The sequence below is a fragment of the Anser cygnoides genome, chromosome 6 (assembly GCF_040182565.1).
Source record: "Anser cygnoides isolate HZ-2024a breed goose chromosome 6, Taihu_goose_T2T_genome, whole genome shotgun sequence".
Classification (NCBI taxonomy): Eukaryota; Metazoa; Chordata; class Aves; order Anseriformes; family Anatidae; genus Anser; species Anser cygnoides.
Genome location: NC_089878.1, coordinates 16,939,477 through 16,966,507, shown reverse-complemented (window position 1 = coordinate 16,966,507; position 27,031 = coordinate 16,939,477). Strand labels below are relative to the sequence as shown.

Sequence of the window (27,031 nt, the reverse complement as noted above, 5' to 3'; positions counted from 1 at the left end):
GTGTGTCAAACATCATGTTTTTTATCCATAGGCTTGTGGACACAGATGGAAAAATATCTTTTACATAAAAAATGAACACAAACTGCCGTACGGTATTTGTTTTGCTATCTCTTCTGATTTTCGAACTGAACTGAGCAGAAGAATATGCCCATGCTATATAGGTAAGCAGAATGCTTGGGTCCGTTCTAGGGAAGGAAAAGATGCAAAACTCAATGGTGCAGAGTTGTGAAAAGCCTGTGTTGCTCTGGGCAGGATTTCTGCAGCCAAAGGCTTGAAGACAGAGTACTGATGTTATGAATGCAACCTGTGATATAACTTTGATAGCAAGATGTTTATCACTTCTAAGAAAAATTGCTTTCGACAGGCAAAACAAATAGTTTAAATCAAGCATCAGAATACTTGAATACTTGCTCCTTGGACTGGATCACTGAAGGATGCATGCTTCCCAAAAATGGGCCAGCAGAGGACCTCCTGTGTTCCTTTGCTCTGTCATTTGCTTGCTCTGCTTGGCAGAGTGCCTCTCAGGGGATAGCAGTAACACCTGCAAGGGGATGCTGCCGTCCACTCCTTAGCCTTTGGCACAGAGCTGCTGTGGTTCCTCAGCACAGCACCATGTCCTCCTGTTGTGCATCCCTGTTCCTAAATCTCCTCCTGCCAAGACTACTGCCATGGCACGAGACCTTCGGCAGTCCTTCCTCAGAGGACCGCAGGAGCAAAGTAAGAGTCAAGACCTGAAACTTTCAAACAAGACCATCCCTGCCTTACCTTTCATCCCTGCCTTCCATTCAGGAGAACGGTCTCGTGACCCTGTCCCTTGCCAAGGCAAGGGAGAGCTGACAATCTGCCCTCTTTGTGCAGACCAGTAGAGTAATGCCATCAGACATCCCGCTGCTGGCTTTGTGGACTGCTCGGTGTGTTGGCAAAATCTTTTCAGCAGTGTTCAAGTGCACAAATCTAGGGATGAGACGAAGGGAACCCTGATGGAGGCAGTTAGCAAGGAAAAGCAGGAAAACAGAGCTGGGCGTGTTAGATGTAAAAACAGCTGCTGAGGATAATAGGTGCCAGTGTTTCTAAGATATCCATACTACAAGCCCTTCAAAGCCCTAAAGGAGCACTGGGGCAACTTCCATCAAGATACGTAAGCCTGTCAACCAGATTGCCTGGATTATACACAGAGTGGAAGAGAGGAGTTGAGTTTATCCATCTGTGCTGCTCAATTCGTACTATTTCACTTGGTGTATTACTTACATGGAATCATTTAAAAAGAAAACTATAATCATTCACAAGATTTCAAAGGCAGCTGTGATCAAGTGATACATAGTGCTTTACGTTTGTTACAATAGGGTATGGAAGCTAAACGCTGTACCAGGGAAAACAGTGTTTTTACTTTTATTACAGAACTGAAAACTGTTTTGTTGTTGTTGTTGTTTTGTTTGTTTGTTTTTGTTTGTTTGGTTGGTTTTGGTTTTGGTTAAACTTGTCTCAGCTTCTCTTAAAGACTTGGTAATAAATTCTGAAACTGCATGCTTCTCATCCTCTTTAATATTTCTTGCCCATGCCCAGATCATGCGCGAAAGTTTGGAGAAGACCATGGGTCATGCCAGGCTGGAATATCTAGTTTTTACATTGGGGTGTGTATTGAAGATACCAAACTTCTCACATATGTATGTAAATATATGTTAAAGTTGTATGTGAACACAAACATTAGCACTTTGTTGTTGTTGAAGGAATCAGACTCATCTCATTTCTTTTTAATGGAATCTTGATAATACTTGCATGATAATTCCCAAACTAACCAAGAATACTTTTACATTCAAAATTACTTTTAATCTGGAATTAAAATTCAAAATTACCTTTTATGGGTAAAGAGCATGCATATAACAGAGTATGAAGTTTTATTGTTCTCTTTAATCTATTTCATGTAACAGTAATGCTAAGGCTTACCATCTTGCTTTGCAGAGTAATATTCTGTATTTAATCAATGCTGCACTCTAAGTTTGATTTCTAAAAAAAAAAATAAAATCATTTTGAGATGAAACTGTACAGTTTGCTGTCTTTCAAAATGTTCCCAGATCAATGTTTTTCAATAAGCATATTTTTAGAAAGTCTGAAAAATGTTGTCTGTGATCTGGTGGTAATCCCTGAGCACTGAACTATATACATCTCCAGTAGTATTTCACTGAGTTCACAGAAGATCTAAAGAGAAGCGTTTGACTTGTTTTGCTATCTTCATGAATATTTAAATGTGAATAACATAGCTATGTTTTATTTTTCTTTTAGGACTTAATTATAATGGGAGCCCCTGGATCATTTTATTGGACTGGTTCTGTTTTTGTATACAATACAACTGCAAATACAATCCATGCTTATTCAGATTCAAATAACCAAGTGAAATTTGGCAGTTACCTAGGTACTTCAAACATTTAATACTTTATAAATATATAAATCAAAGACTTAGCTAAATAGTTGATCTTGAAGTCAGTGCACAGTATTTCTCAGCATTTGCTATGTTAATCCCAGGAGTGACATTTCTAAAGACATGCTCTGATTTTTGTTAAATATTATTTAATTGTAAGGCTTCCTCTGTTATTTTCACGTGGAAGGTTTTCAAACATTGTTTCTGTTTTTAGCATCTCTGCACTGATTTACCATCACTTCTTGCTATAGAAGGGGGAGAGATGCTTCTGATTAGCAGCAGTTTGCACTTGGCTCTTAAGTCTGAAATACTTAAATGTTTTTATAGCAAAAGATGTGCTTTCACGTGTAACAGAAATGTGAAAAGTTTATTACAGTGAAGGCTGAAAGGAAACAAGACCTAGTTATATTTTCAGTAAGGGGGAAGCATGCTATGATATTAAGAGACTGACTTGCCTCCAATCATAATTTAATTTTTAACTCCTGCCATATCTTGGTCTGGATACATGGGAATGCAAACCTCACCTACAAACATCTACAATGAAGGCCACACAGCTCCTATACACGTTCCTTTAACCCAGTAGTTAGCTGGATTTAGTGCTAGAATTTGTAGGGTTGTATGCCAGAACCATCAACAACTTCAGTTTTCACACTACACACTAAGACTATCTGTCCTTGAACTGTTAAGGAAGACTGCTTTTGCCTGTGGCCTTTATTGGTTTTTTTTTTTTTTGCATTTTCCCATTCATAGATCTAGTTCATGTGGATAAACATTTCCTTTTCTACTCTTTTGGCAATAGGAAACAGGCATAAGTTATGAAATAAATATTAGGAAATATAAAATGTCTAACACTTTAGAAGTCAGTACTGAGCCTTGCAAAGGCTGTGCTTGGGCTCTGAGGAAAACTCAAGCAAAAGATGCTGGGTGTAAAAGGTGATTAGATACCCAGATCAATAAAGTTAATCAGTAATGTTTCTAACCTTTCGTAGGACAAATAAAAAATTTTAGAGGGTGCCTTCCACTAACATTTAGTAGCAAAATATTGCACCTGTCTGGGAAAAAGCTCATCCAGATTTCTGCTCCTGCAAGTATAAGGATGAGAATTTCTGTAATCAATGAATCAAGTGGCCAAAAGCCAAATATAGACAAATGGGTAAAAGCTTGTATAAGAACTATGCTGGGGAGCAAGTGGGGAGAGAATAAGATAAGTTGGTTTTACAAATTGGCTGGGTCTGATGAAAGAGTAACCTGAGATACTTAACAAACTCCTGTAAAGAAATCACAAAATAATTGATAGTTTCTTTTAGGAATCTGAGAAAACTGAGAAGTCAATATAATATCTCTCATTAAAAAGGGAGGCAATGAAAAGCCAGAGGATTTTAAGGTAGTAAGCCAATCTTTAGTAATGGAGAAGAGGAGATAATACTGGGGTTGGAAATAAAATTTTGTTTGATTATGCCTTTAAATTTAAAGGGTTGATTACGTGATTTTCCCTTCTACCCCTAACATTTGAATGCCACAATAGAAATCTGTGTGCTCTGATGACTATAGTTTCTTTTGGTGACTTTATTTTTTAAAAAGTTCATTACAATTATCAATATTTACACTTCAGTAAAACCAAAATAACTATAAAATAAAGATCAGAGGAGGTAAATGAAGGTGCATCTACTTAAGCTTAATTTTTTGGTTGAGTATGTAAAAACTAGGTGTTGACCTCTAAATGATAAATTGTCTTGTTCACACATTTTAGCTTAAAATATGAAAATAAAATGCTGGCTTTAAGAGAGCTTGAATTCTAGACAGCTGTCTTCACAGATGAAGGATTTAAGGCACATTCTTATCTGATCCGATATGATTTTTCCATTTTCTCTGTGTGCTGTGAAAATCAACAGAAATTCAGTAAATGCAAGAGTAGCAGAATATGTTAACTGTCTTCTCTGTTTCAAATTAGCCCTAACGCATTTTGGAAAGAGTAACAATGACTGGTGTGGCTACAGATTAAGGCGTCAGCCTTCAGTTTGCAATTCTGTGGCTGGACGACTGAACCAAAATATGGTCCCGGTTGTCGAGAGCTGTCTCCACACAGACAAATACTTTGTTATGTGGATCCAGTTACAAAAGCTGATGCAGTGTTTTCTTATTACATAATCAGACTTTGCTGCTGACATATTAATATGTGAATAAAGACAATAAGCTGTGTGTTTGTGTGTATATATATATACATATACACATACACATGTATATATATGTGCACACATATAAGTACCCCCCGTTTCATTTATTTGCAGTCCAGTTATAAGAATAGTTGAGTGAGAATTGAATAAAGTGCTTCCATATTGCACTGTATGGACATGTGACAGTTTTTATTTGTACCGCAGTACGAATAATCAATGAACAATTGGAGAATATGCCTTAAGAGAAGATATTTTGCAGACTTTTAAAGTATGGCAGATAATTGAGATCCTGGGAAGAAATAAGTGTTTCTGACACTTGTTTCTGCTTGCTGGAACTTACTGTTTGTATTGACCTTTTGCTTATATTTAAAAACGTTCCTTTCTGTTTTCATTGCTAACTTGCATGAGTTCTGAATGTCAGACTTGCAATAATTTGTGGTGTTGACAGCTTTTATACGTCATGTTCCCATTTTTTTCTTTGTATGGTATTGACAGTATTGAATAGTGCATTTGTAATTTACAGGATACTCTGTTGGAGCTGGACATTTTCTGACATCAGACAGTACAGAAGTAATTGGAGGGGCTCCCCAACAGGAGCAGACTGGTAAAGTAAGAGATTGTTTACAGTATTGGTTTGTTCAACATTCTTCCACATACCCACACATGTTTTTTCAATTTAAATTAGCATAATAAAGGCAAGTGTCAGGTAATGTGATTTCTCCCAGGGAGAAAAGTCAAAGGAAGGAAGGAGGGAAGATAGTCTAGATAACACTGCTGTGAACTACAGTGTTAAAGAAAGGTACAGATGGGAAAAGCAAGTAGTGGTACCCTGTGATACTGTGTGTTGCATAGCTGATTCTCTAGCACATGCTGTAGAGAAAGCACAGGACTATTTCATATTACTGTTTGCTGAAGGAAGCTTTTGTTTTCTTTCCATTTTAGGCATACATTTTTAGCATTGAGAAGGACCTAAATATTCTATTTGAACTAAGGGGTAAAAAAGTAAGTCTTTCATGCTACTTTTCTGCACCTTAGAACTTCTAGCATGTCTTCCCCTAAGTCTGAAATAACAGGATTTCTTGTTTGCACACAGCTTGGTTCTTACTTTGGAGCTGCAGTTTGTGCTGTGGACCTGAATGCAGATGGCCTCTCAGACTTGTTAGTTGGTGCTCCAATGCTAAGTACCATCAGAGAAGAAGGAAGAGTTTATGTCTATATCAATTCAGGTTCTGTAAGTATTTCCTCTTAAAAACATAAAAAATAAATAAAATCATAATAACACAGTTATTATAGTGTAACAAGCTAAAAGATTTCTTCTCTCTTACACAGTATTTCAGAATATAGCAAAAACAGCTTTAGAACCACAATGACAATCTCAGCAGGACTGTGTAGCACAGCTGCAAAGGCTAGCTCAATGAACCTCAATGCTCACAGGTTTCTCAGAGCAGTAAGCCCCTGTACTCTGATATAAGCCTGCTGCTGTTTATAAGTGTTTGCTATGGGAACATGTTGCTATTCTCATTCTCAAAGAACAATTTTCTTATTCTTTCTCATTCTTATGTTAAATATTGTTAGAAATCTTTGATATAATGCTGAATTCTTCACTACAGAGTTGATTAGGATTACACGCTAGCATCCAAGACAGTTTTAACATTTTGAGCAGCGTTGCAGGTCACCTGGAAGAGCCTCTGTTAATTTGCCGTTGACTCTGTTTTCCTTCAGGAGGCAAAGATGGTAGAACTGGACATAGAGCTCAGTGGGAGTGATTCATATGCATCCAGGTTTGGGGAGTCCATAGCCAATCTAGGAGACATTGATAATGATGGTTTTGAAGGTAAATATAAAAAATTAAAAACTTGGTTTTAATTCTTGCTGAGATGTGGACTGTAACTGTAAACAGGAGGATTATGGAAGGCTGAAAAGACTTTGAATTGCTGACTTGACCTTTCTTTTCTAGGCCACTGACTTGAAATACAGCTGGGTAACAGTCATTGATGTGTAATACCAACAGATTAGCTTTTGTCGATTTAGTAAAGGTGATAATTTATTCTACAACTTTGGGTACTAGCAGAATCCCTAATCCAGGATCAGGCCCAATGTTTTTATCCATTTTGTCATGGTTTCACACAAATAGGAAACGGTCAGTATTCCTGTTTGGAAATGCAGCATGTACTCCCCTCCAGCAGAGGTGCAGGCACCAATAGGCTGTGTAGGGACAAGATAAAAATACAATAGGCATTGTCTACTGTTCAGAAATTCATAAATGGTTTCAGTTTTTCCATCAAAAATAGGACTGTATGCAGAGAGCTATCATCCTGTGTGCAAAAACTGTCAGCTTTTACAGGGCTGTGTCTTTGCCAAGTCCATGTCTTTCTTCACGTTTCTGAATAACCCTTTTTATTTTCAGTTATCATCCAGGGTTCTCCTTTTACTCTTCACTTTGTCTTGTGTTCTTGATCCTGTTCTGGAACCTGTAAAGCTTGTAACAGCCGTTCTCTTCTTATCTTGTCTCATTTTCTCTAAACGAGTCCCTTTTCTCCTTTAGTAACTGTTTCTTTATCTCTTGCTAGATTCCCTATCTCCTGTTTTACAGTATCTTCACAGTTTTACACACAAGTTTTGGGCTTTGCCCCCCAAATATTTGCAAACTGCAACGGAAAATAGTAGCCAACAGTATGACTGGGGAACAGAGAAGTAAAATCAAATTAATAGCAGCATATAACAAAGTAGATGTATGAGAGAATATAATGTAAAAGGGGCATCGCAAAACTGCAGGGGGAGTCGAAGCAAGTGGATTAGCTTTTGAAGAAAGCTAAACGTTGAAAAGAATAAGTGGAAGCAATATTGAGAGTGGCAGTAGGAAAATAAATTTTCATGTAAGAAAAACAGCTGGAAGCAAAACATAAAGAGAAATTGGGTGCTAGAAACCATTTGTCTATAGTAAGTAATAGAAAAGCACAGCAGAGCTTCAGTGACGTAAGCCTTTTGTATCAGCCCTATGAAGATAATGGCATGCATGTTGGTGTAGAATCTGACCACCCCCAAGAACATATGTTTAGCTTTAATTAGACAGCACAACTTGGCTGTCCTATTTTCATCTTACCAGTGGGGAGACATATTTTGTGTGTTTTAGTCACCCAAGTTACAGATTCAATCAATGTGGATTCAATCAGAGAGCTGTTCAGCTAAACCAAATCATCAGAGTTTTGTTTTTCTCGTGATTTTGGTTTGGTGCTCCATATGGAGTATTTCTTATTTGCAGATAGTTCTGTTTTATTTGTAAATGAAACTTCACAATTACTGATTCATATGGGTGAATTTTAAGATGTTATAATGCATTTCCCCCTGCTTTCTGGTGAATATACTATGGCTATTTGAAAACTGAGGCTTTTTGGTGAAGTTTTCACAAGGACTATTATGAGCACTTTTTTGCATATTTGTATGTTGACACACTCTGCAGGTATTAAATCATCTGGGCATAAAATATACTCCTTTGTACAAACGGACCACCTTCATTTCCATGTTAAATGCCCATTCAAGCCTGTTATCAGCTGTTAAGGACATTTCAGAGAAAAATAAATGGTTTATTTTAGTTAATGTAATAAGAGCACTTCTAGGGCTTCAGTGTTTAGTCCATTTGGGAATAGCAGAGTGCAGGAAAATCATCACACTTTCAAGAATAAGAGGCAATTGTTTTTCAAGACCATAGTTGTTTTAGCTACTCTCCATGATAGCCTCTTAAGGATCATATTCAGAATTTACAGGAACAGAGTTTTTGCACAAATTTAGTGGCACGAAATCAGTTAGCACTTATTCTCTAGAAACAGTACTCCAGGCAGTCAGATTATTTAGTTGATGTATATCGTTTCTGATTTCCTTAATATTTAGCACTTGCTTTTGAATTCAGTCAAATGAGTTTGGTCTGGTATGGTGTGCATTGTGATTTGGATTTCTTTAACTGCACTTTGTTCAACTGTTTATTGTTAAATTGTTTTTTTTCCACAGATGTAGCAATTGGGGCTCCACAAGAAGATAATCTAAAAGGAGTTATTTATATATACAATGGTAGGGAAGATGGAATAACTCCGACATATTCACAGGTATGCATTTTCAGTGGAAAACAATCAATTCAGAAAAACCTTAAGTTTAGATTCAAGAGGGTTTTCCCTTAATTTAAAGTCTGATGGTCTGAATGTTAAAAGACTTCAGAAATTTTTACACAGCCTATGATTTCAGTCATAATATACCTTTAATAGAAAAATAAAATGTTTTAGAGGCCTCAGACAGGGCTTCTGGGATATAGCGTTTAAAGTTATGGAGGAATATTACTTTCAGAGGTATGCTTTCACGGGTAGGCACGTGATTGCCTGCAGAAGCAGGACGGTTACACTAGCATTTTTCATTGGATGTTGTAGCTGAAAGATTAACTTTCCAGGAATAATTTTATCTTCTTTTTCCTCTATAGAGAATAGAAGGACATCAAGTCAGTAATTCTTTAAGTATGTTTGGACAATCCATAGCAAGCGGCATTGATGCAGATAACAATGGTTATCAAGGTGAATTAAACAATTGTGATTATTTTTAATTTTTAAAATAGTATAAATTCATAGGGAACAATGTCACGGTACTACTTATTACTCTTCATGGAATAAAATCTGTTATTAAGATGGTGTGCCACATCTTGCAGTTTGGGAAGGAAAACAAGGTAAAGCTCAGGGCGAGCATTTTTTTAGTCATCTACCTATTACTGAAGGACTCAGAAAGATGTAATAGCATGATTATAGTGCTGAAGCGGAAGAAAAATTTACTTTTCATTTTTTTGTGGTGGCCATCTCATTTGCTAATGTCACAGTGAGCTAATTTGGGCACTTGAAGCACACTTGCTGTCCAGACTAGTGTGCTAAGCTAAAAATCTCACTGGTCTTCATGTAAGTCTGTATCTTGCCAGGAGTCAGTGAGCTCAGCAGCCCTGTTGGTCTGTGTGAATGGTATGTTAACCTGACTCATGGCTCGTGACAGTGGATTAAGACTCTTGTGGAGTTCTTGTGGGCATCGCACAGAAGTGCTAATTTGTTGTAAAGTGGCTTAGGTGGTTCTAAATACATACTCATTGCTTTATACATACTGTCAAAATGTTTTGCTGTTGTACAGATAAGGATTATGTCAGATCATACTTGTGTTAAAGCATAACGTTACCATTAACTGCATGCTGTAGGCTCTGGCTGTGTCCACAGAAATCTCATCTGGGTTGAACCCATTAGGCTGGGTTAAGAGGTAGTGTACAGGTAGTCTGCTCTTGGGTCACCTGCTCTTTACTGTTTAGGAAGTCGCATCCTCTGACCATTATACCACTGAGACTTATCTGACAGATTTACTTTTGCTACCTCATTTGAGGTGTACATTTTCTTTCCTTACTGGATTAGTAGTTTTCAGTTAATTTGGAATAAAACATTTTTTCTATTTCTTCCTGTCTCTATGTATAATGTGATACATTTTATAATTGTTTTTTATATACGCATACATTTGTGTGCATAGCAGAGCAAAATCGAATATTTAGGTTTAAAAGAATGCCCGTACCTCCCATTTAGCTGAATTGTATTTCAGTGTCCTCTGCTTAAGCTTGGAATAGAAATCAGATCATCACATTACTAATATCTGCAAATCTAGCAAATTAGTGTGTGGTATTAATGAACAGGGGACAAGAATTTGAGGAATCATCTTCTGTATGGAGAAGCGCACCTATGAATATTAACATATGCCTTTTAACAAATAAAGGGCATGTAGTGTTTTAATGATGCCAAAAGGTGAATATGCTGCAAAATGCTTGTACCTGAAGTAATTCCTGTTGACAAATTATGCTTATTGATCTCCTTTTTTCATACAGATGTAGCAGTTGGTGCATTTCTGTCTGATTCTGCTGTGGTGCTAAGGTGAGGTTGCTACACTTCAGTACTTTTAAAGACCATCCAGTTTAACTGTCCTTTTTAAGATGCAATTTAAAAAAAAGAAAATAATTGTGTATTTTAACCTCATGATAATCTTCTTGGGTGTCTTAAGCTTTCATTCATTTGGTTTCAGAATGCTCTACACCTGAAACATTTAAGTAAATACCTTGAAGAAAAAGAAAATACCCTTCTGAAATTTTTTGAGGCAACAAAAACATTGCATGCAACTACCTGGATTCTTAAAAATGCAGATAGCCTAAAAATGATAATACTAATATAAAAATAGATTGTTAGAGACTCCATAAGTTATTTCTGAATCACTTTGTGAACACTGACTCTTTTATATTCTTAGAACAAAACCAGTAATAATTGTTGAAGCTTCTTTAAAACATCCTAATTCAATAAATCGAACTAATTTAAACTGCATGGAAAATGACCAGCCTGCCATCTGTATGAATTTGAAGATATGCTTTACCTATACAGGACGAGAGGTACCTGATTATATTGGTAAGCTACTTCCAATATATGTATTCATTTGAAATGCACACATTTGCAAAATAAAGCTATTAGTGTTTAACAAGTAATTGAGTTCACTAAAATGAAATTGAGTTCAGTATAAAATGAAAAATTAAAAAATATGGATATCTTTTTTTTTTTTTTTTAGCTCCTGCAACACTGAGCCATTACACTTCTATTTAATTTAGATTAAATGCACATCTCAGCTATGACTAATTGAGTTACATGTCATGCAAAAGGTAGTGATGTTAAAAAGGTTAAGAGGCATTGTGGTTAGGATGGCACCCTTGTAGATGTGCTATTTCCAGTACCTGAATTAGTTTATATAATAGTAGCATGATTAAATTCACTCATAGCTTCAGATGGTGCTTTCATATTATGATGCTTTCATAGCATCATAATAACTTGATATATAATTTTAATACATTTTTAATGAGATTGTATGTCACAAGGGATCACAAAAAATACAGTGCACTTACTCTGTGAACACTTTTTTTTTTCTTTATTTCCCCCAAAGATTATATTCAGTTTTGCACAGAAGCGTCTGTCAAGTTTGTCTGAACTTTCCACATGCAAATATGTCTGAGCCGTTGCTTTGCAAATAGAGAGGGAATTAATGATGGATGAATGTCTTTTCTTAATGTAGAATCAAACAGATTATTCAGCATGATATTCAGATGTCTTCTAAAAGCAATCCTCCTAGACCAAGACTGCTTTAGCCTGCAGTCTTCCACTTCACAATAAAAAAGATGTTTCTTTTATAAAGCTGCTCAAGTACCTGATTGTATCATATATAAACACTGTACCATTATGTGAAAAAGAGGGAGTCCCATAAAAATTACTGAAAAATACATCTTGTAGCTATCTTGTACATAATGAATATTTTGCTTTTGGCAAAAAACTTACTTTGCTTGAAGGAATATCTATGGGAGGGAATATATTAAAAATAATTCATGGTGAATTATATATATGGTATATTAAAAATATATTCATGGTGAATGTATTCAAAATAATTTACTGACTATATTATGAAATTAAATTGCTTAAATATTCTCTATGTGAATATATGTTGTCCTTTAGGAACACATTACAGAGAACACATGTAAATGGGAGATTGTAACGTACCAAGTTCAGATCTTTTGAAATTCATTTCAAATATGAAAGATCAGCAGTCAAATTGGACTACCCTTGCTGAATTTGGATGTAAGACTTGTCAACTTAGATAGAAGAGAGTAGAGGAAATTCTAGGTATTATAACTTTTGGCAGAAATGAGGAAGGAAAGTAATAGATTGGTAATGCTTTCAAATGTTTTTGCAGTTTGTTATCATAACAGTTCATGCTTTCCAACTTAAATAAAAAATAATAAAATTAAAAAAAAAACAACACTGAAGTTAAGCAATATTTGTCAGTGTCTGGTGACTTAATTGTTTGTTGAAATTTAATGTCAGCCCTATGAGGAACTGAAGCAAATTTTCTGTAAGCAGATTCCGGTAGAAAACTGTAACTTGACAAAAGTATCACTGATGTAAAAGCATGTATCAGAGATCAGTCACTGTGCAGTCTATTTTCAGAGGTTTAGAAGCTTTTCAGCTATGGACTTATCTCAGAGACTTTTTAAGTGGAGCATTTTGAGACAGATACTATGAAATGTAATTAAGGGAATGAGTCAAAAGACAGGATTTCTATCATAAATTCATGAAAATGATTATACTTTTTATAACTCATTTTCCTTGGTTTTTATTTTGCAGTATTGTTTTATAATCTTAGTGTTGATGTGAATAGAAAAATGGATACGCCAGCAAGATTTTACTTTTCTGTCAATGGAACATCTGACACAACCTCTGGAAATATAAAGATTAAGAGCAAGAACATTGCCTGCAAAGATCATCCAGCATTTATGAGGGTAATGTAATTTTTGATATGTATTGCTCTGTAAATCCGTTGTTCTTCTTTGAAAGCACACCTGCTGCAAAATAACTTGTTTTGTTTACAGTTGCATGACATAATTTCTGAAGTAAAATATTTGTGTTCATAACTTCTACAATTAATACCTTGTAGTTCTGATGCTAATTTAGCTTTCTCTGGGGAAGTCAGTGGGCCTACCATCTCTTCTGTCAGAGAAAATGTGCATAACAATAATAATCACAGTGATAAAGTAGGACATGAGCACTTTTTGACTTTTTTTTTTTCACTTTTTTATGGATGACATCATAGACTGAGGCTTAATCCTGTACCAGGTAAGTAGTGAATGTGGTTTCCATTCTCTGTCTGTGAAGGTACAGAAACAACTTTGTTGTGGAATTTTTTTCCACAACAACTTTGTGGTAGAATTGCTTTGCAGGAGATGGCACAGAGGTAGCAGCGCTGCCACCACAAGCGGGTGTTCAGCAGCAGGTTGTTGGAGACCTGTGAGTTGTCGGCCAGGCAGGGAGACCTGTACCAACATCAGTAGTAGAGATGATGCCAGCCACTCTGCATCAGGAAGTCAGCTGTTGGTTTCCCAGAAGTAGAGTTTGATCCAACAGCAGCCATCCTTTGAAAATTAAGGATGGTTCTGACTAGGAAATAAGTTAGTAAAAATGTAGTCAGTCACCTAGAGCAAGTGAAATGCAGTATTAATGCTTGTTGTATCCCTCTAAAGGATGAATGAAGGACCTGTCTTGAAAGTAAAAATAGCTGCTGTCCGGACAAAGATAATAAGACCATTTACTGAACAAGAAAGAATAAAGTGATTTAATATATCAAACATCTTAGAAACCCACCTACTCCAGCAAAAATTTGGAGAATAAACGAGAAGAACTTGAAGTCCTAAAACACAATCAAACAAAAACTAGTGGACAGAGAAGAATCACCTTTTATTAAACTCAGAAAAAAAAAAGTAGATTTATCTCCTGTAAGGCATTATCTAAGGAGGAAAAGAATTCTTTAAAGAAATACTAACGACAGGGAATATGAAGTAGAAAACGGGGTAAGAAAACAATGCATTAGGTTGCCTGTCCCTTTTTTAAAAATCTTCAAGTAGCAATTCTGTGACCTTTTAGAACAAACATCTATTAGGATGATTGGTGCAGCTGATCCTGAGCAGAGGCTGGGAAATAGATGTAATCTTCTACAGCTACAAAGAAACTGCAGGGAAGAAGTCTGCCATGTATTTTCTTCCTTTCTTTTACTTCTGTTTTGCTTATGACATCATTAGAAGCCAATTCTTCAAGATAATGCTTTGGGTTAAAATGGAAAGCCTGTGTTACCTCCTGGAAAATTACCCAGATACATCTCAATTGGTAGTTGCACCTAAGTGAATGTTACTTAAAGGAGCAATGGCAAATTGCCCACTTCCTTACAAGAGTTGTGTAAGCTAAGAGAGGTCTGACTGACAGCTGACCTTGTACAGATTGCCATACCAGCATCAGCATGCATTTGTGTAGGAGGAAAGATATGATTTGGCTCATCACCTCCTATAGTCTATCATTAATATTTTTTCTTCCATATAGCTCAATTTGCTTTGTAATTGTTAATTAACAGCAGTATAAACATCATCTTCAACCCAAGGTTTCTGTATGAAAGCTTGTATGAAACTCCTAAAGCTAAGTGTAAATGTCGAGTACAGTCCTTACAAAAAAAGCATGTACATTTTATGTATTTTAAGTAAAGAGTAATTAATAGCTAATTAGTATAGTGAAAATAATATAAAGCAGATGCGGAGAAGACCTTGTGGAAAATTATGAATTACATTACACGTGATTTGGTCAAAGCAAGCTTGCAGATAAGAATTAAAATAGTGGCCATGTGGAGGGACAATCAGTGTCTATCGTACATACTCAGGGAATAATTCAGTCAGGTTTGTTATTGTTACTGCGCAGTGCTTCGAGCTGTTCAGCTTTCACAAACAGAGTTTGGGCTTTGAGCTCCAACACAAGTCAAGGTTTCATATCAAAATGGTCATTTATTGAGTTTAATCAATACAGAATTGGAAGTACACAAAGGAAGAAGAATAAAATGCCATCATGGAAAGATTTAGTAGTACTGTGGGAGAACTCCTTTTAGTTTGATATAGAAATACCCATTGTTTCTGTTTGGAATTATCCCACTGTTCAACTTTTTACCCTTTTAGCCTACTTTTGGCTATTTTTGTAATTGGGCAGTACAACATTTCATAGGCATGTTAGGGCAGTATAGTGGATGGAAGTAATATAGATCACTATTCAATCAGACTTTTATTAAAAATAATCTGTTATGAAATTCCTGATGCTGTTATTAAATGTATTATGGTTTTCTGCATTTCTGATTACCTCTTTCAGTGACAAAGATGTCTGGAAAAATATATGAACCATATGGCATAGGAAATTATTTTATATATTAAAAAAAAGTCCCTGTTTAACTTAGTTCTAGGGCTCCTCATAATTTTTAAGACCTATGCATACATGTCTTGTCTTATATGATTAACTCATTAGGTTTCCAATTTTCATAGAAAGATGTAAGGGATATCTTGACTCCTATACATGTTGAAGCAAGTTATCATCTGGGGCAACATATTCTACAGAAAAGAAATGCTCAAGAATTTTCTCAACTTCAACCAGTTCTTCAAAGGAGGAAAGAAAAAGATGTTATAAAAAGCAAGGTTAGTGTATGATTTCTTCTTTCAAATGTAGTAAGTAAATATTCACATTTTAAGCTTTAGTTAAAAAAAAGCTTCACACAACAATAGCTTATGAAGGAATGCATTTTCTAGAACAGCACCTAATCTTTTGATCTTAGTAAACCAGCATGCTAAAAACGTGAGTAAATTTTCACTAAAATTAGTTGTTTGTAGAACTGGTAATATACCTCAGAACAATATCAAATTTCAGTATGAACTTCACTTGTAGAAATATTCATTCTTTTTTGACTACATTAGTTACTTTCCAAGATAAAAAGGAATTCTATGTTAAATACACACTATCATGTTGCTATTAATCTTGAACTGTTTCAACAGTGTTGCTGAAATATTCATTCTGTGAAGGTATTCCCAATTCTCAAATGGAAAGTCGGGGGGAAAAATGATGTATTCTGTATCCTTAAATGAATATGAAATTTACCATTTTTAATAAAAGAAAAATTAAGAGATAATTGACTTAAGAAATAACGAGGGTAGTTTGAGTTATTAACTACCAAATGTTCATAAAAATATTACAACTTTTCACAAACAGTAAGCTTTATGTAATTCAGATACAGCTGACTGTCAGAACTCTGAGTACCTGAAAGCTCCTTTTAAACGTCAGTATTTTACTTTTCACATTCTTCCAGAGTTTTGTTTTAGGAACCACAGAGTTAGAGAGAGACCGTTGCTGGATATAGTGACAAGTGATATAAATGTGCTCTATGGCATACTGATAACCAAGGCATATACACATGGTATCTCACGATACCTACTAAGTAAAATTTGTGTAATAGAACTCTCTTCCAAAAGTTACTCTGTCATATTTTATTGTCATATTGTATTGAGACTACAGGGACCTCAGTTCTGGATCCTCTAAAATGCTCTGCCCTTTTTTTGTACTCTTTTTAAAATCAGCTGAACATACACCCACAACTCTGACAGATTAAGCTCCAGCATGGAGGGCCTCTCTGTGGTTTTTCTCAGACTGTGTCTGCAAACGATCGAAACCAATTGTTCCTAGGGCTATTAGTTACTAGCCAATTCCAGACACTTGGTAACAAGGTGATATGTTCGTTTTATAATATGCATAGTATACTAAAGTGCTTTTTTTTTTTTTTTCCCTTTGGTCTTTTATAGTTTGTTTTTGCAAGATTTTGCTCCCAAGAGAATTGTTCTGCTGACTTGAGAGTTTCTGGAAAAGTGGCTTTTCCAAAGTAAGTATGGTCTGGCTTTCATTTGCAGAAAGAAGTTCAGTAAGATTTTATTTAAATTGTTCCTTAACCTTTTGAATATAAAATGAATTTGCAAAAGTAGACAATAGACTCCCAGAAATGTATGAGGAAGAAAAACCTGTTTAGTTGAAGAATGGTTGTAAATTATAGATGTTTCAGGAAATGTATAAGAAATGTACATATTTGTACATACATTCTTGCATAATTAGAAGACTTCACAGCTCATAAAGTACTACCAGCTTGACAAAAGGATAAACTTGTGTTCTGTAGTTCATACATAAATGTGCTAAGATATGGAGTACAACGCACACTCAATAGGTGGACCTTATAACTGCCAATATTTTTGACAACTCAATCATTTCTGCTGCTTTTATGAAGGTACTATACTTGCACTGTACAAAGAAGATACTTGAGTTTTCTACTAAGACATTGCTATATTTATCCTTTCAATTATAAATAAGTGGATTCTTTTCTTCATTTACTTAAAAAATATTACATCTTCATTTTTATACTGCTGATTGAGACACCAGGTGGTTGAGTATTATGCGAGGTTTTGACTCTTTTTCCTACATGAATTAGCTTGCATTTTTCAAAAAATATTTTTTGGGGATTTTTTTTTTCATTTACAGCCCAACATTTTTTGAGATCCCTTTTAGGATGTTTCAATTTTTTCCATTCCTTCCAATTAGGTATTGTGTGTTTAAATTCTTTCATTTTGTAAGATCATTAAGGCACTTTCAAAGTATTAAAATTATTATTGACTTGAAGAATCTCTACTACACTAAGCAATGTTTTGTGAGATATACTTCCATGTGGCATCATATTTAGAAAGTTTTAAGCCATGTACCAACATTTCAGCATACATTTTAATGATTTGATTTTAAATTACATTTTATCATCACAACCTTTTCCTTTATTCAATATTATACTTTGAAGCAAGAAACATGAGCTATTGGTGCGCAAAAACAGAAAAGTTGTATCTCTTGTGTATCTCAGCTAGTTTGGTGTTTTATGTGAGACCTGGATTTTCCTGTGTAATTTAAAGTTGATTCTACTTTAATTGAGATACTGGGTTTATCTCATAGCACAACCTAAAATGACAGCAAAAGATGATAGCAAACACACAATGCTGATTAATCACACCTGAGTGATCCTGAGCATAAGCTTTTTCATCTTCATAGATTTCAGAATAAGATGAGCATCTTTCTGTCTACTTTAAGGCATAGCCTACAGCATGACTCTTAAGCCCTTTCATTTTCTTAGGCTTTCCATAAACTTTTCAGAAAGAAAGACTGTGCAGCATTTCCATTTGTGATGTTAGCAATGCAATTTTGTAACTACTTCAAAGCTCTAAGAAAGGAAAATAGATTATAACATACCTGCTTGGCATTAGGTATCGGTAGCAGCTTTTCAGTGTAAACAAATAGGCTAAATATCTTGATAAAGTGTGAAGTATCACCTTAAATTACATTGTGCCCCTGGTATCTCGATTAAAAACTAGTTAGCTGTGAAGCATTAATTTATTTTGTCTAGACAGAATGCATTCATTATCCTTGAACAGCAAAGCAAACACTTTTAGTCTTAAAAGAATGAAATCAAATAGCAGTGTCAACGTAATGCTGTACTTACTGAGTTATGAGTCTTCATGTATACACTATCATGTTTTGTTTAAATTGCTCAGATTTTGGCCTGCTCTGTAAATTTCTAGTCTTCATCATGCATTTTTTAATGAAGAATGAAATATGATTACCAGGGTAAAGCTCTGGTTCAGCTTTGTTTAGTCCCAGATGTGCACCTGGTGCTTTTGTGTACTTGTGTGTTAAGCTGGGAGGCATCTTTGTGATGGTGTCTTGTTTATGAGCTTGGCTTTAATGCGTATAAGAGGACTGAATGCTAAGCATATAAGTAGTAAAGTAACTTTAAAACGTAACCTAAATTTAATCAAGCTACTGAAATGTTAACATTGTGTTTCTCTTTAATTCGCTTTTGTCTTGGAACCTATCTGCTTATGCAGTGCTTTTACCTTCTGTTGCTTGTCTAAGTGCCAGCTTCCTTCCCAGAGGTGTTCAGTGACTAATGCTTTGGTTTCGAGCCAGATTATCTGATAAATGTCTATTTCTAGGCAACCCTTCTGCAAGTCTTAATTAAACTTTAATGTCAAGCTGAAGTTTACTTTTAGACCCTCATAGGGTGTCTGGACTTGTAACATGATTACAGAACATTACATAGATCACAAGATAGGCACGATCATTTACCCTCCTTGTGGCCTGTGATGTATTAATTTGAGCAGATTTTGAAATAATATCTGAAAATACTGCAGCAGTAGCACATTGCTATTCTCTTCTGTAAAGGAAAGGCCCTATCCTGTACAAGCCAGAAGCATGATAGGTTTGATAACACCATTCACATTAATAACCTCAGGCCTTGAAAGTCACAGTGCTTCAGTTGACCATCATCTGTTATCATAACTTCAGTTAAGAGGATTGAATAAAACCTTTCTTAGTGACTTCCAGCTCAGCATTTTCAGAACCAGATGACATTAACTAAAGGAACAGGAGAATAATATATAGAGAATATATAGACAATAATGTATAGAGAATTTTTCACTGATATTATGATGTTTATTTTTATAGACCTCATGATAAGACCTATCTTGCTCTTGGAAGTACAAAGACTTTGTTGTTGAATGTTTCTCTGCACAACGTCGGAGATGATGCATATGAAACTGTCCTCCACATTCAAGTCCCTAAAGGCCTTTATTTCATTCGAGTTTTAGAATTGGTAAGTACAAGAAAATCTGTCAAAGAGTAATCCTTTGATATTTTTATTTCTCAGCCAGACATTTTCTAAATATCATAATGGATTGTTGAGTTTCCTTAGATACTGAGAATTAACCCCTCACATACCCTAAATGGCTGACAAAACCACTTTTGACATTCTTAGATGCTTAGCTACATAAACCACAGAATAGGTGCCATTTAATCAGTAACAAGATATAATGGTAAAAACTAGAAGAAAAAATTGCTTTCCAAATGTGTTTCCAGGGATCACAGAGATCTTGTTTAATGTCACCTTTTTCACATACAGTCTTATGAAGAAGTCACAGGTCGAATTGTTCTCACTTTGCATCTTTTTAAAATAAATGATCCCATAGTGCTCTGTGTAGAATGCTCACCACCCACACCTTTCAGAGGATGTACTTAAACAACTTAGCTTCCGGGGGGGGGGCGGGGCAAACTGAACGTGACATAAAGGGATGCATTAGTCAATGTAAAGATATGTTAAAGTAGTCATGAATATTATAGATATTCTGTGTATGTCAGTGAAAAAAAACAAACACCTATTTTAGACAAAAAACAACCAATTTTAGTCTGTGCGTGTAATTTGAAAGAAGTAATTTTAATCACTAGTAATTTTCCATTATTTTAGGAAGAAAAACAGATACATTGTGAAGTATTAGACAAAGAAATTCATGTAGTGAAACTTGAGTGCAGCGTTGGCTATTTGTACGTCGATCAAAAATCAAAGGTAAGCTATGCATGAAGTTCCTGCTTTAAAACACCCTAAGTATGTTACTGTGATTTCACAAAAAAAAAAAAGTTTTGCAAAATCTCCCTCATTCCCAACTGATGTCTGTTATTGTGTTGGTATCTGAATCTCCCTGCTCCTTTTAAAATTAGTTACATGAACACTCTCTGAATTAATTAAGGGACAACATTCTTTGTATTGTGTATCATGTGATTGTGGTTGGCATCCTAAACAAGTTGACTAAGGCTATGAACAAATGTGTAAAGCTAATAGAAAAGGACTGGAAGATGCAGAAAGCTAGTTTTTTATTAATCTGGATTTTTTTTAGAAAGAGCAAGAAGTTCTAAATTAATTTAATAAAATATTTTGAGTAAAAATGTGTTAAGCCACACTATTATTTAATATAAACTTTTTTTTTTTTTTTGGTTCTGCAGCTGGATTTTAGTTTCCTCTTGGATGCCAGCTCATTTACCAGAGCAGATGACGACCTCAGTATCATCGTTAATGCTAGCTGGTAATGTATAATAAGAAATGCTCAATGAAAAATACTCCCAGCTTTGGAAAACAGAATAGAGAACACTGGAAAGACTGCAAGAAAGAGCATCCATTCCAAAATCTGTAGAGAAAGGGAAATTACAAAACAAAATAAAAACAAAATAAAAAACACCCTACTTAAAAATTAGGTTTCTGCCTGTATAAAATCTTTTAATGCATTTTAATGCGTTTTAACACATTGTTATCAATAAAATGGTTTTGTTTTAATAAGCTGGAAGATACATTTAGAATTTGTTGATAGAAATAATGCATAGCATGCGATAATGCATTTTATACTAATATTCCTCTCACCATTTTTATAGCAAAAATGAAGATGGAAACATGTTACTGGATAACAAGCTAACCTTAGCTGTACCTCTGAAGTATGAGATTGAATTAAATGCTCATGGGTAAGTCAGCTATTGTGATACCTGTATGTCCATAAAATGTGTTTTCTTACTATTCTGAATTCCCAAAGCTTTTAAGCAGAGGCATAGGGTAGCTGAAAAATCCTGGGAATGAGATGGCACAGCTATTCTGGAGTCTGCCCCATCCACTTCTAAGGTTTTGTTTCCAGTATTGTGGGATGAGACCAATAGTATCAGTGGTGCTTTGGATTTGTCTCTTAATTGACTAGTATTTTTTGAGAACTGGAATATTTTAAATAGAAATAGGCATTTCTTTAATAACAGCATAGCAGTACTATTTCATTTGGTTTTCTTTAAACAAAAGTTTTTTTCAAAACTGAAGAGCTGGGCAGGATGTTTACATCAGTTTCTACAAAAAAATGTGTGAGAAACCTCACTGAAGGACTTAATCGCACACACACAAAGCCACAAAATAATTTTGAAAATGTGCATAAATAGGGTCTTACACACTGAGTATGATAAATGAATGCTAATCTATGAACTAAAATAGATATTCTGTCAATTACTCCAGTAACAGATGGCATCAGTTACTAATTCTAACACAGTGAGTTTTGCAGCTGTATTTTACTTGACTATCCAATTAAATATCTCAGGAAGAAAACAAAGATATATCAGACTTCTATAGCAACTTTCTCTAGATGCCTTTTATTGTTCCTCTGGAACAAACAGTCCTGAAAAATGCAAATTAATTTTGAAAACTTAAGATGGAGATGAAGATAGAACTGAAAGCCCCTAAGGAAACAAGAGATACCTCAGCTGGATGTTGAAGAGAAGAGCAACCATTTCTCACAACGTTGCTCCTTCTGCTCCATAGATGCTTTTCTCAATGTGAAATTAGACTGTTACGTTCCATGCCTTGTTTACCATGGACCGTATTCTAGATTTGTTGTGGTGTGTTCATGGAGATTAGTTTTTGGTTTGTAACTTCTGATTAATCTGCCTTTTAAAAGAAACTGTACAAAAATAGAGGCCTTCTACTCTGTTCCCGGCTTTACTTAACTCAGGTAATTCTTTTCTTAGAATTAACCTTACTGGAGATGGTATGGAGCAGAAAGTTTTGCTAATGCTGTATACCAAATCTATTAAATAACTTCTGAACTGTTTTAGATTTGTAACACCAGCTTCGTTTGTTTATGGAACAAATGAGAAAGAATCACCAGTTACATGTATGGAGGAGAATATCAACTTCACTTTCCATGTAAGAGCTTTTCTTTGTAAACCCTATTATCCTCGTTTTGAAGATTAATGCTTAGATTTTCAGTGTATATAAAAACAGTCTGCATAGTCAATAGGGTCAATAAGTTTTTAGAAGTACAAGGGCAAAAAGCAATTTTTAAGCATTAGTGATGCAAAGTGGCTGTTAATCTGTTTTAGGACACTTTTGTTTGGCCTGGAAAATCTTCCACTGAATGGTCAGAAAAGGAAATATGCATGCAAAATTGAAAGTGGTAGCGCAGTTCTGACTTGCCACTACTTCCATTAGGAAACATTTTTAAAGGAATTATGTTAGAGTAAGCAAAAGAAACTAGGAGCTACTTATAAGAGGATCTATAGGTATCAGATTTGTCTCCAATGGATTAAAAGCAGGAGATAGACATTAATCTCTTAGTTGTTTTTGCACATTTTCCCGGAAGGCAGTCTGTATGACCTTAGGGAAGTCATCAGAAGTACACACCACTCATTTGGTTCAGAGAAGTGAAGTATTCAGTAAGCCTGCAGAATAAATCAAGCAACTCATCTTTTTAAATATTACAGCTCCTAGCAGAATTCAGTTTCATGTCAGCATAACAATGCAGGTTCTACCCAGTTCTGTAAAGCTCATATATTTTGTATAAATCTGTTTGTTAGTTGAACAGCTACCATGAATTAAATCTTCAATTGTATAACATTCTTCCCCACAAGGTTATCAGTGCAGGACCAAGTATGGCTCCAAATATAAACTTAGAAATAATGATACCTAATGCTTTTCCACCCAGTGACTTCAAATTATTTAACATCTTGGATATCAAGGTAAGCACAGGTTATTTAGTATTTTATCCGTATGAATTCTAAGAAAACCAAGAGCATAACAGGACTAGCTACAATTTGTGTATTAAATTTCTATTCCTTTCTTTCAAACCTACCTAATACCTTAGGTTCTTATTAGAGTGCCATTGAATTCAGTGAATCCATCTGTGCAAAGCTTGGTCTTTGGCATCCATCTGTGTTTTGTGTTTGCCAGTTTGTTCCTGCAAGTAGCAGAGTACAGTGTATTAAAAAAAATCAAAGTATTTCTGCGTTGGATAACTCTTTAAAGACTAGTCCATCACCCTTAATTATTTCATATCATAATAGACGCTTATTGTTATGCAGAACATACAGTACACAGTCCTTCCTTTGTATAACATTAATACATTCATAAGAATCAGCTAAAATAGGGTACAACAGATGCCTTATGTCTATATATGCCTGCAGTAGTTGACTCAAATGAGCACAAAAAAACTCAAGACCCTTTCTAGCTTATTATATTTCCTTCCAAAATATTCTGTGTAACTCAGTGTAACAGGGAAATGTAGAAATATGTTAGCTATGGTGAAGCAGAGTGAACAAGATTAGGATGATCTTCAGCCCCATATATTTTAGAATTCTGAAAGTAAAAGTTGCCTTCTTTTTAAGCTCTTGCTTTTCAGAAACTTGTCATCTGTTTATTACCTGATGTTTAAAAGCAAGCAGTGATTGTGTTATTTTTATTTCCAGACAACAGTTGGACAATGCTCCTACAATAAATATCCCAGAAACTGTAATGCGGCAGAAAAAAATGGAAATATATTAAAGGATGTTGTCACTTTTTTTTCAAAGGCAGCTAAGAGACACATGGTAAGGTCTATCTTTTGTAATCAGTAGCAACTGAATGACTGTATGAATAAGCCTAAAGATACTGGTATATCTTATATAATGAGGTCACCAGAGCAATCTTCCAAGGATTTGTGCTGGGACCTGTGATATCTTCAGCATAGTCATAAGCGATTTAGTGGAAGAGGTGAGAACTGAGGAGAGGAAGTTGATTACTGCCATGTCACTGAAATGGGTATGGATGACAGGCACCTAGAAAGAACTGCAGAAGTGTTATGTAACCGAATGAGTGGGCAAATAGAACAGCAGATGAAATTCAATGACAAATGGAAAGTTATGCATATGGAAAGAGTCTTTACTGTGCAGATGATGCAGATCAAACATTCGTTGCCTTTTCAACATCAAAAAAGTATCATGAAAGGCAAGTAGTACTCATGGTGGAACTTCTTACTAAAGGATGTTGTGAATGCTAAAAATAAAAGTGAATTCCAAAGGAGAACATACAAGTTAATGGGACTGACAGTCATTGAGTATTACTGAATATATGGAAATCATTTTTGGCTCAGGAAGCTCCTATTAAAAATATTTGGGAGGCTGAGACAGTATTGTACGTACCTGGCCTGTTCGAGTTTATCCCTGCTGGTGATCAGATACTTGACTATGTAGTCCAAACCAGAAGAGCTGTTCTAGTGGTACATTTCCAAGGGTTTGTTCTCATGGAATTCTCCATGTCCTAGAACTAGATAATAAAGTACACCTTTAATACTTTCATCTTAAAAGAAGCTAGACATTTGAAAAATATTTTAATGTGGGGCTTCAGGCAAGCATACTACAGGAACATCAAACACTGCTTGAGGGTGATCCTGCCCTAAAGTATCAAAAGTATTTCTTTCAAATAAGAACTTAGGCATTGCAGTCTTGGACAAAGAATATATTCACGTAAAGGCACGTGGTGTTTTTTTTCTTCAAAGCTGTGTGAAATAGTGCTAGCTGTCAGTGTATGAATGCCCTCTCACACTATAGTATTTATGAAATAATCAATTACACTGCTTTTGTATCGTAGTCACTGTCATATATCATTCTTAGTATAAGCTAATTTGAAATAACTGTAAAAACATATACATATAAACAAATTATTACAATCACCATTTTTCTGTATAAAAAATGGCCCTTTAAGAAAAATGACCTGTTACGTTCTATAACAATTAGGTTGGTACCTTGTACTGTTTCTTTAGCACCTAGGATGAACAGTTCATGGGTTGAGAGTGGGATGACAGTAAAGAACTACACTGTGACCTTTAAAGAACAAACATAGAGCTTTTGATTTAATCAGTTCCTGAGTGTCTTTAATATCACAAAGATAAAATTGATAAACTTGAGTTGTAATCTTTCCCTCCCCTCTACAGTACTGCATGAAAAATGACAGTCTCTGCTTACAAATACTTTGCAAGCTTGGAAACATGGAAAGTGGAAAAGAAGCAACCATTCAGTTGCAGCTGGAAGCTACTCCTTCACTTTTAGAAATGGTAACGTGAATTTTTCATACTTACGAGGCATATTTCAAGGCGTATTTGTATTGTCTGCATATAATTATTTTTTTTTTGTCAAACACTAGCATTAGAAAACGATAGGCAGTACATATTTTATCTTTTCAATGCTAAATTTAAAAGTGTTATATGAAAGTGCAAACCACCAAAAAAGATGTATTTTAGATCACTTAATTTTATAGTATATATTACTTTGCCTATTCTAGCTGGGTTATGTAGGATTGGGATTTAATTCCAACTCATAATTATGCTTTTCTAAGAAAAGCAGCATGGATGTGGCATTAAGCAAAACCCAACTGGGCTTTTTTCCAGGTTCTGGTACTAATTTGTTTTGTGATCAGAAAAAGGCATGAAGCCATGTGTGCTTGTGTGAGATTCTGTTTCTGAGAGCAGCTGTGTTACCATTTTTGCTGGGTAAGAATTAATGTGTTGAAAAGATATGTGATTTTTTTTGTTGTTGTTTAAAATCAGGATGATGCATCAACATTGAAGTTCGAAGTCAGAGCAACAGCCTCACCAGAAAAAAATGCGAAAGTTATTGAACTACACAAGGAAAAGCAAGTAGCATATGTAAGAAATTTCTTACTGAATCCATGATAAAATTGTTAAACTAGAAAAAAACAGCAATTGTGGAATTCTGTACATAGCTATACACAGACAATGAACACAGTGTTAATTATTTGAGAATTTAACTCATTTTCCTAGTTTGTTTTAGCATCATTTAGAAAAAAAAACAAAACTAAACTTATTTTCCACTTTACAGGTCTATTTAGAAGGCGTGCACCACCAAAAGCCAAAATACCATGTTACTCTGCTAATTATTGGAATAGGCTTAATAGCTGGCGTTACCTTGTTTTTGCTTCTTTCATTTATATTATGGAAGGTAGGTTTTCAGTATTTCTCAGTTGCTCTCGAGTGAGGAATTCAGACTGTTGGTGGATCTGTAGATCTGTTAATGCAGCTTTAAAAGATAAACAGTATTTTAGTATGATCTGTTTTTTCTATAAAAACATAACTCCTAATGTACTGTTTTTTTCAAAAATACTTCCCCATTTTCCTTCATTTTATCATTTTATCACCCCTTCCCGTTTTTTTCTGCTATCTATTGTTTGTAAATGATTTATATAATTTAATATCAAATGATTAGTTTTTGTGGGGTGGTGCTCCTTGACACATGATCAATAATCATCTACAAAATAGTTTCTTGCCAGAGCAAAATGGTTTAAACTGATGCATAAATAC

The 27,031-nt window shown here is 35.0% G+C and overlaps 1 protein-coding gene across 3 annotated transcripts in view; it reads left to right on the top strand.

The window, feature by feature from the left end:
- The window catches only part of ITGA4 (integrin subunit alpha 4), a 38,478-nt gene that overhangs the window by 7,974 nt on the left and 3,473 nt on the right, over window positions 1–27,031 (top strand). For 2 of the 3 annotated variants that reach the window (XM_066999978.1, XM_066999979.1), the window contains 24 exons: window positions 32–161; window positions 1,564–1,631; window positions 2,281–2,410; window positions 5,114–5,199; window positions 5,533–5,592; window positions 5,684–5,821; window positions 6,313–6,424; window positions 8,596–8,690; window positions 9,056–9,146; window positions 10,475–10,520; window positions 10,888–11,042; window positions 12,801–12,955; window positions 15,521–15,670; window positions 16,826–16,902; window positions 19,554–19,701; window positions 20,350–20,448; window positions 20,883–20,962; window positions 21,306–21,392; window positions 22,518–22,608; window positions 23,313–23,420; window positions 24,147–24,266; window positions 25,649–25,768; window positions 26,261–26,359; window positions 26,553–26,672. In XM_066999978.1, the coding sequence (XP_066856079.1) occupies window positions 32–161; window positions 1,564–1,631; window positions 2,281–2,410; window positions 5,114–5,199; window positions 5,533–5,592; window positions 5,684–5,821; window positions 6,313–6,424; window positions 8,596–8,690; window positions 9,056–9,146; window positions 10,475–10,520; window positions 10,888–11,042; window positions 12,801–12,955; window positions 15,521–15,670; window positions 16,826–16,902; window positions 19,554–19,701; window positions 20,350–20,448; window positions 20,883–20,962; window positions 21,306–21,392; window positions 22,518–22,608; window positions 23,313–23,420; window positions 24,147–24,266; window positions 25,649–25,768; window positions 26,261–26,359; window positions 26,553–26,672 (2,565 nt within the window). Of the gene's footprint in view, window positions 1–31; window positions 162–1,563; window positions 1,632–2,280; window positions 2,411–5,113; window positions 5,200–5,532; window positions 5,593–5,683; window positions 5,822–6,312; window positions 6,425–8,595; window positions 8,691–9,055; window positions 9,147–10,474; window positions 10,521–10,887; window positions 11,043–12,800; window positions 12,956–15,503; window positions 15,671–16,825; window positions 16,903–19,553; window positions 19,702–20,349; window positions 20,449–20,882; window positions 20,963–21,305; window positions 21,393–22,517; window positions 22,609–23,312; window positions 23,421–24,146; window positions 24,267–25,648; window positions 25,769–26,260; window positions 26,360–26,552; window positions 26,673–27,031 lie in introns of those variants that run through there. The other variant, XM_066999980.1, reaches the window with a different exon arrangement.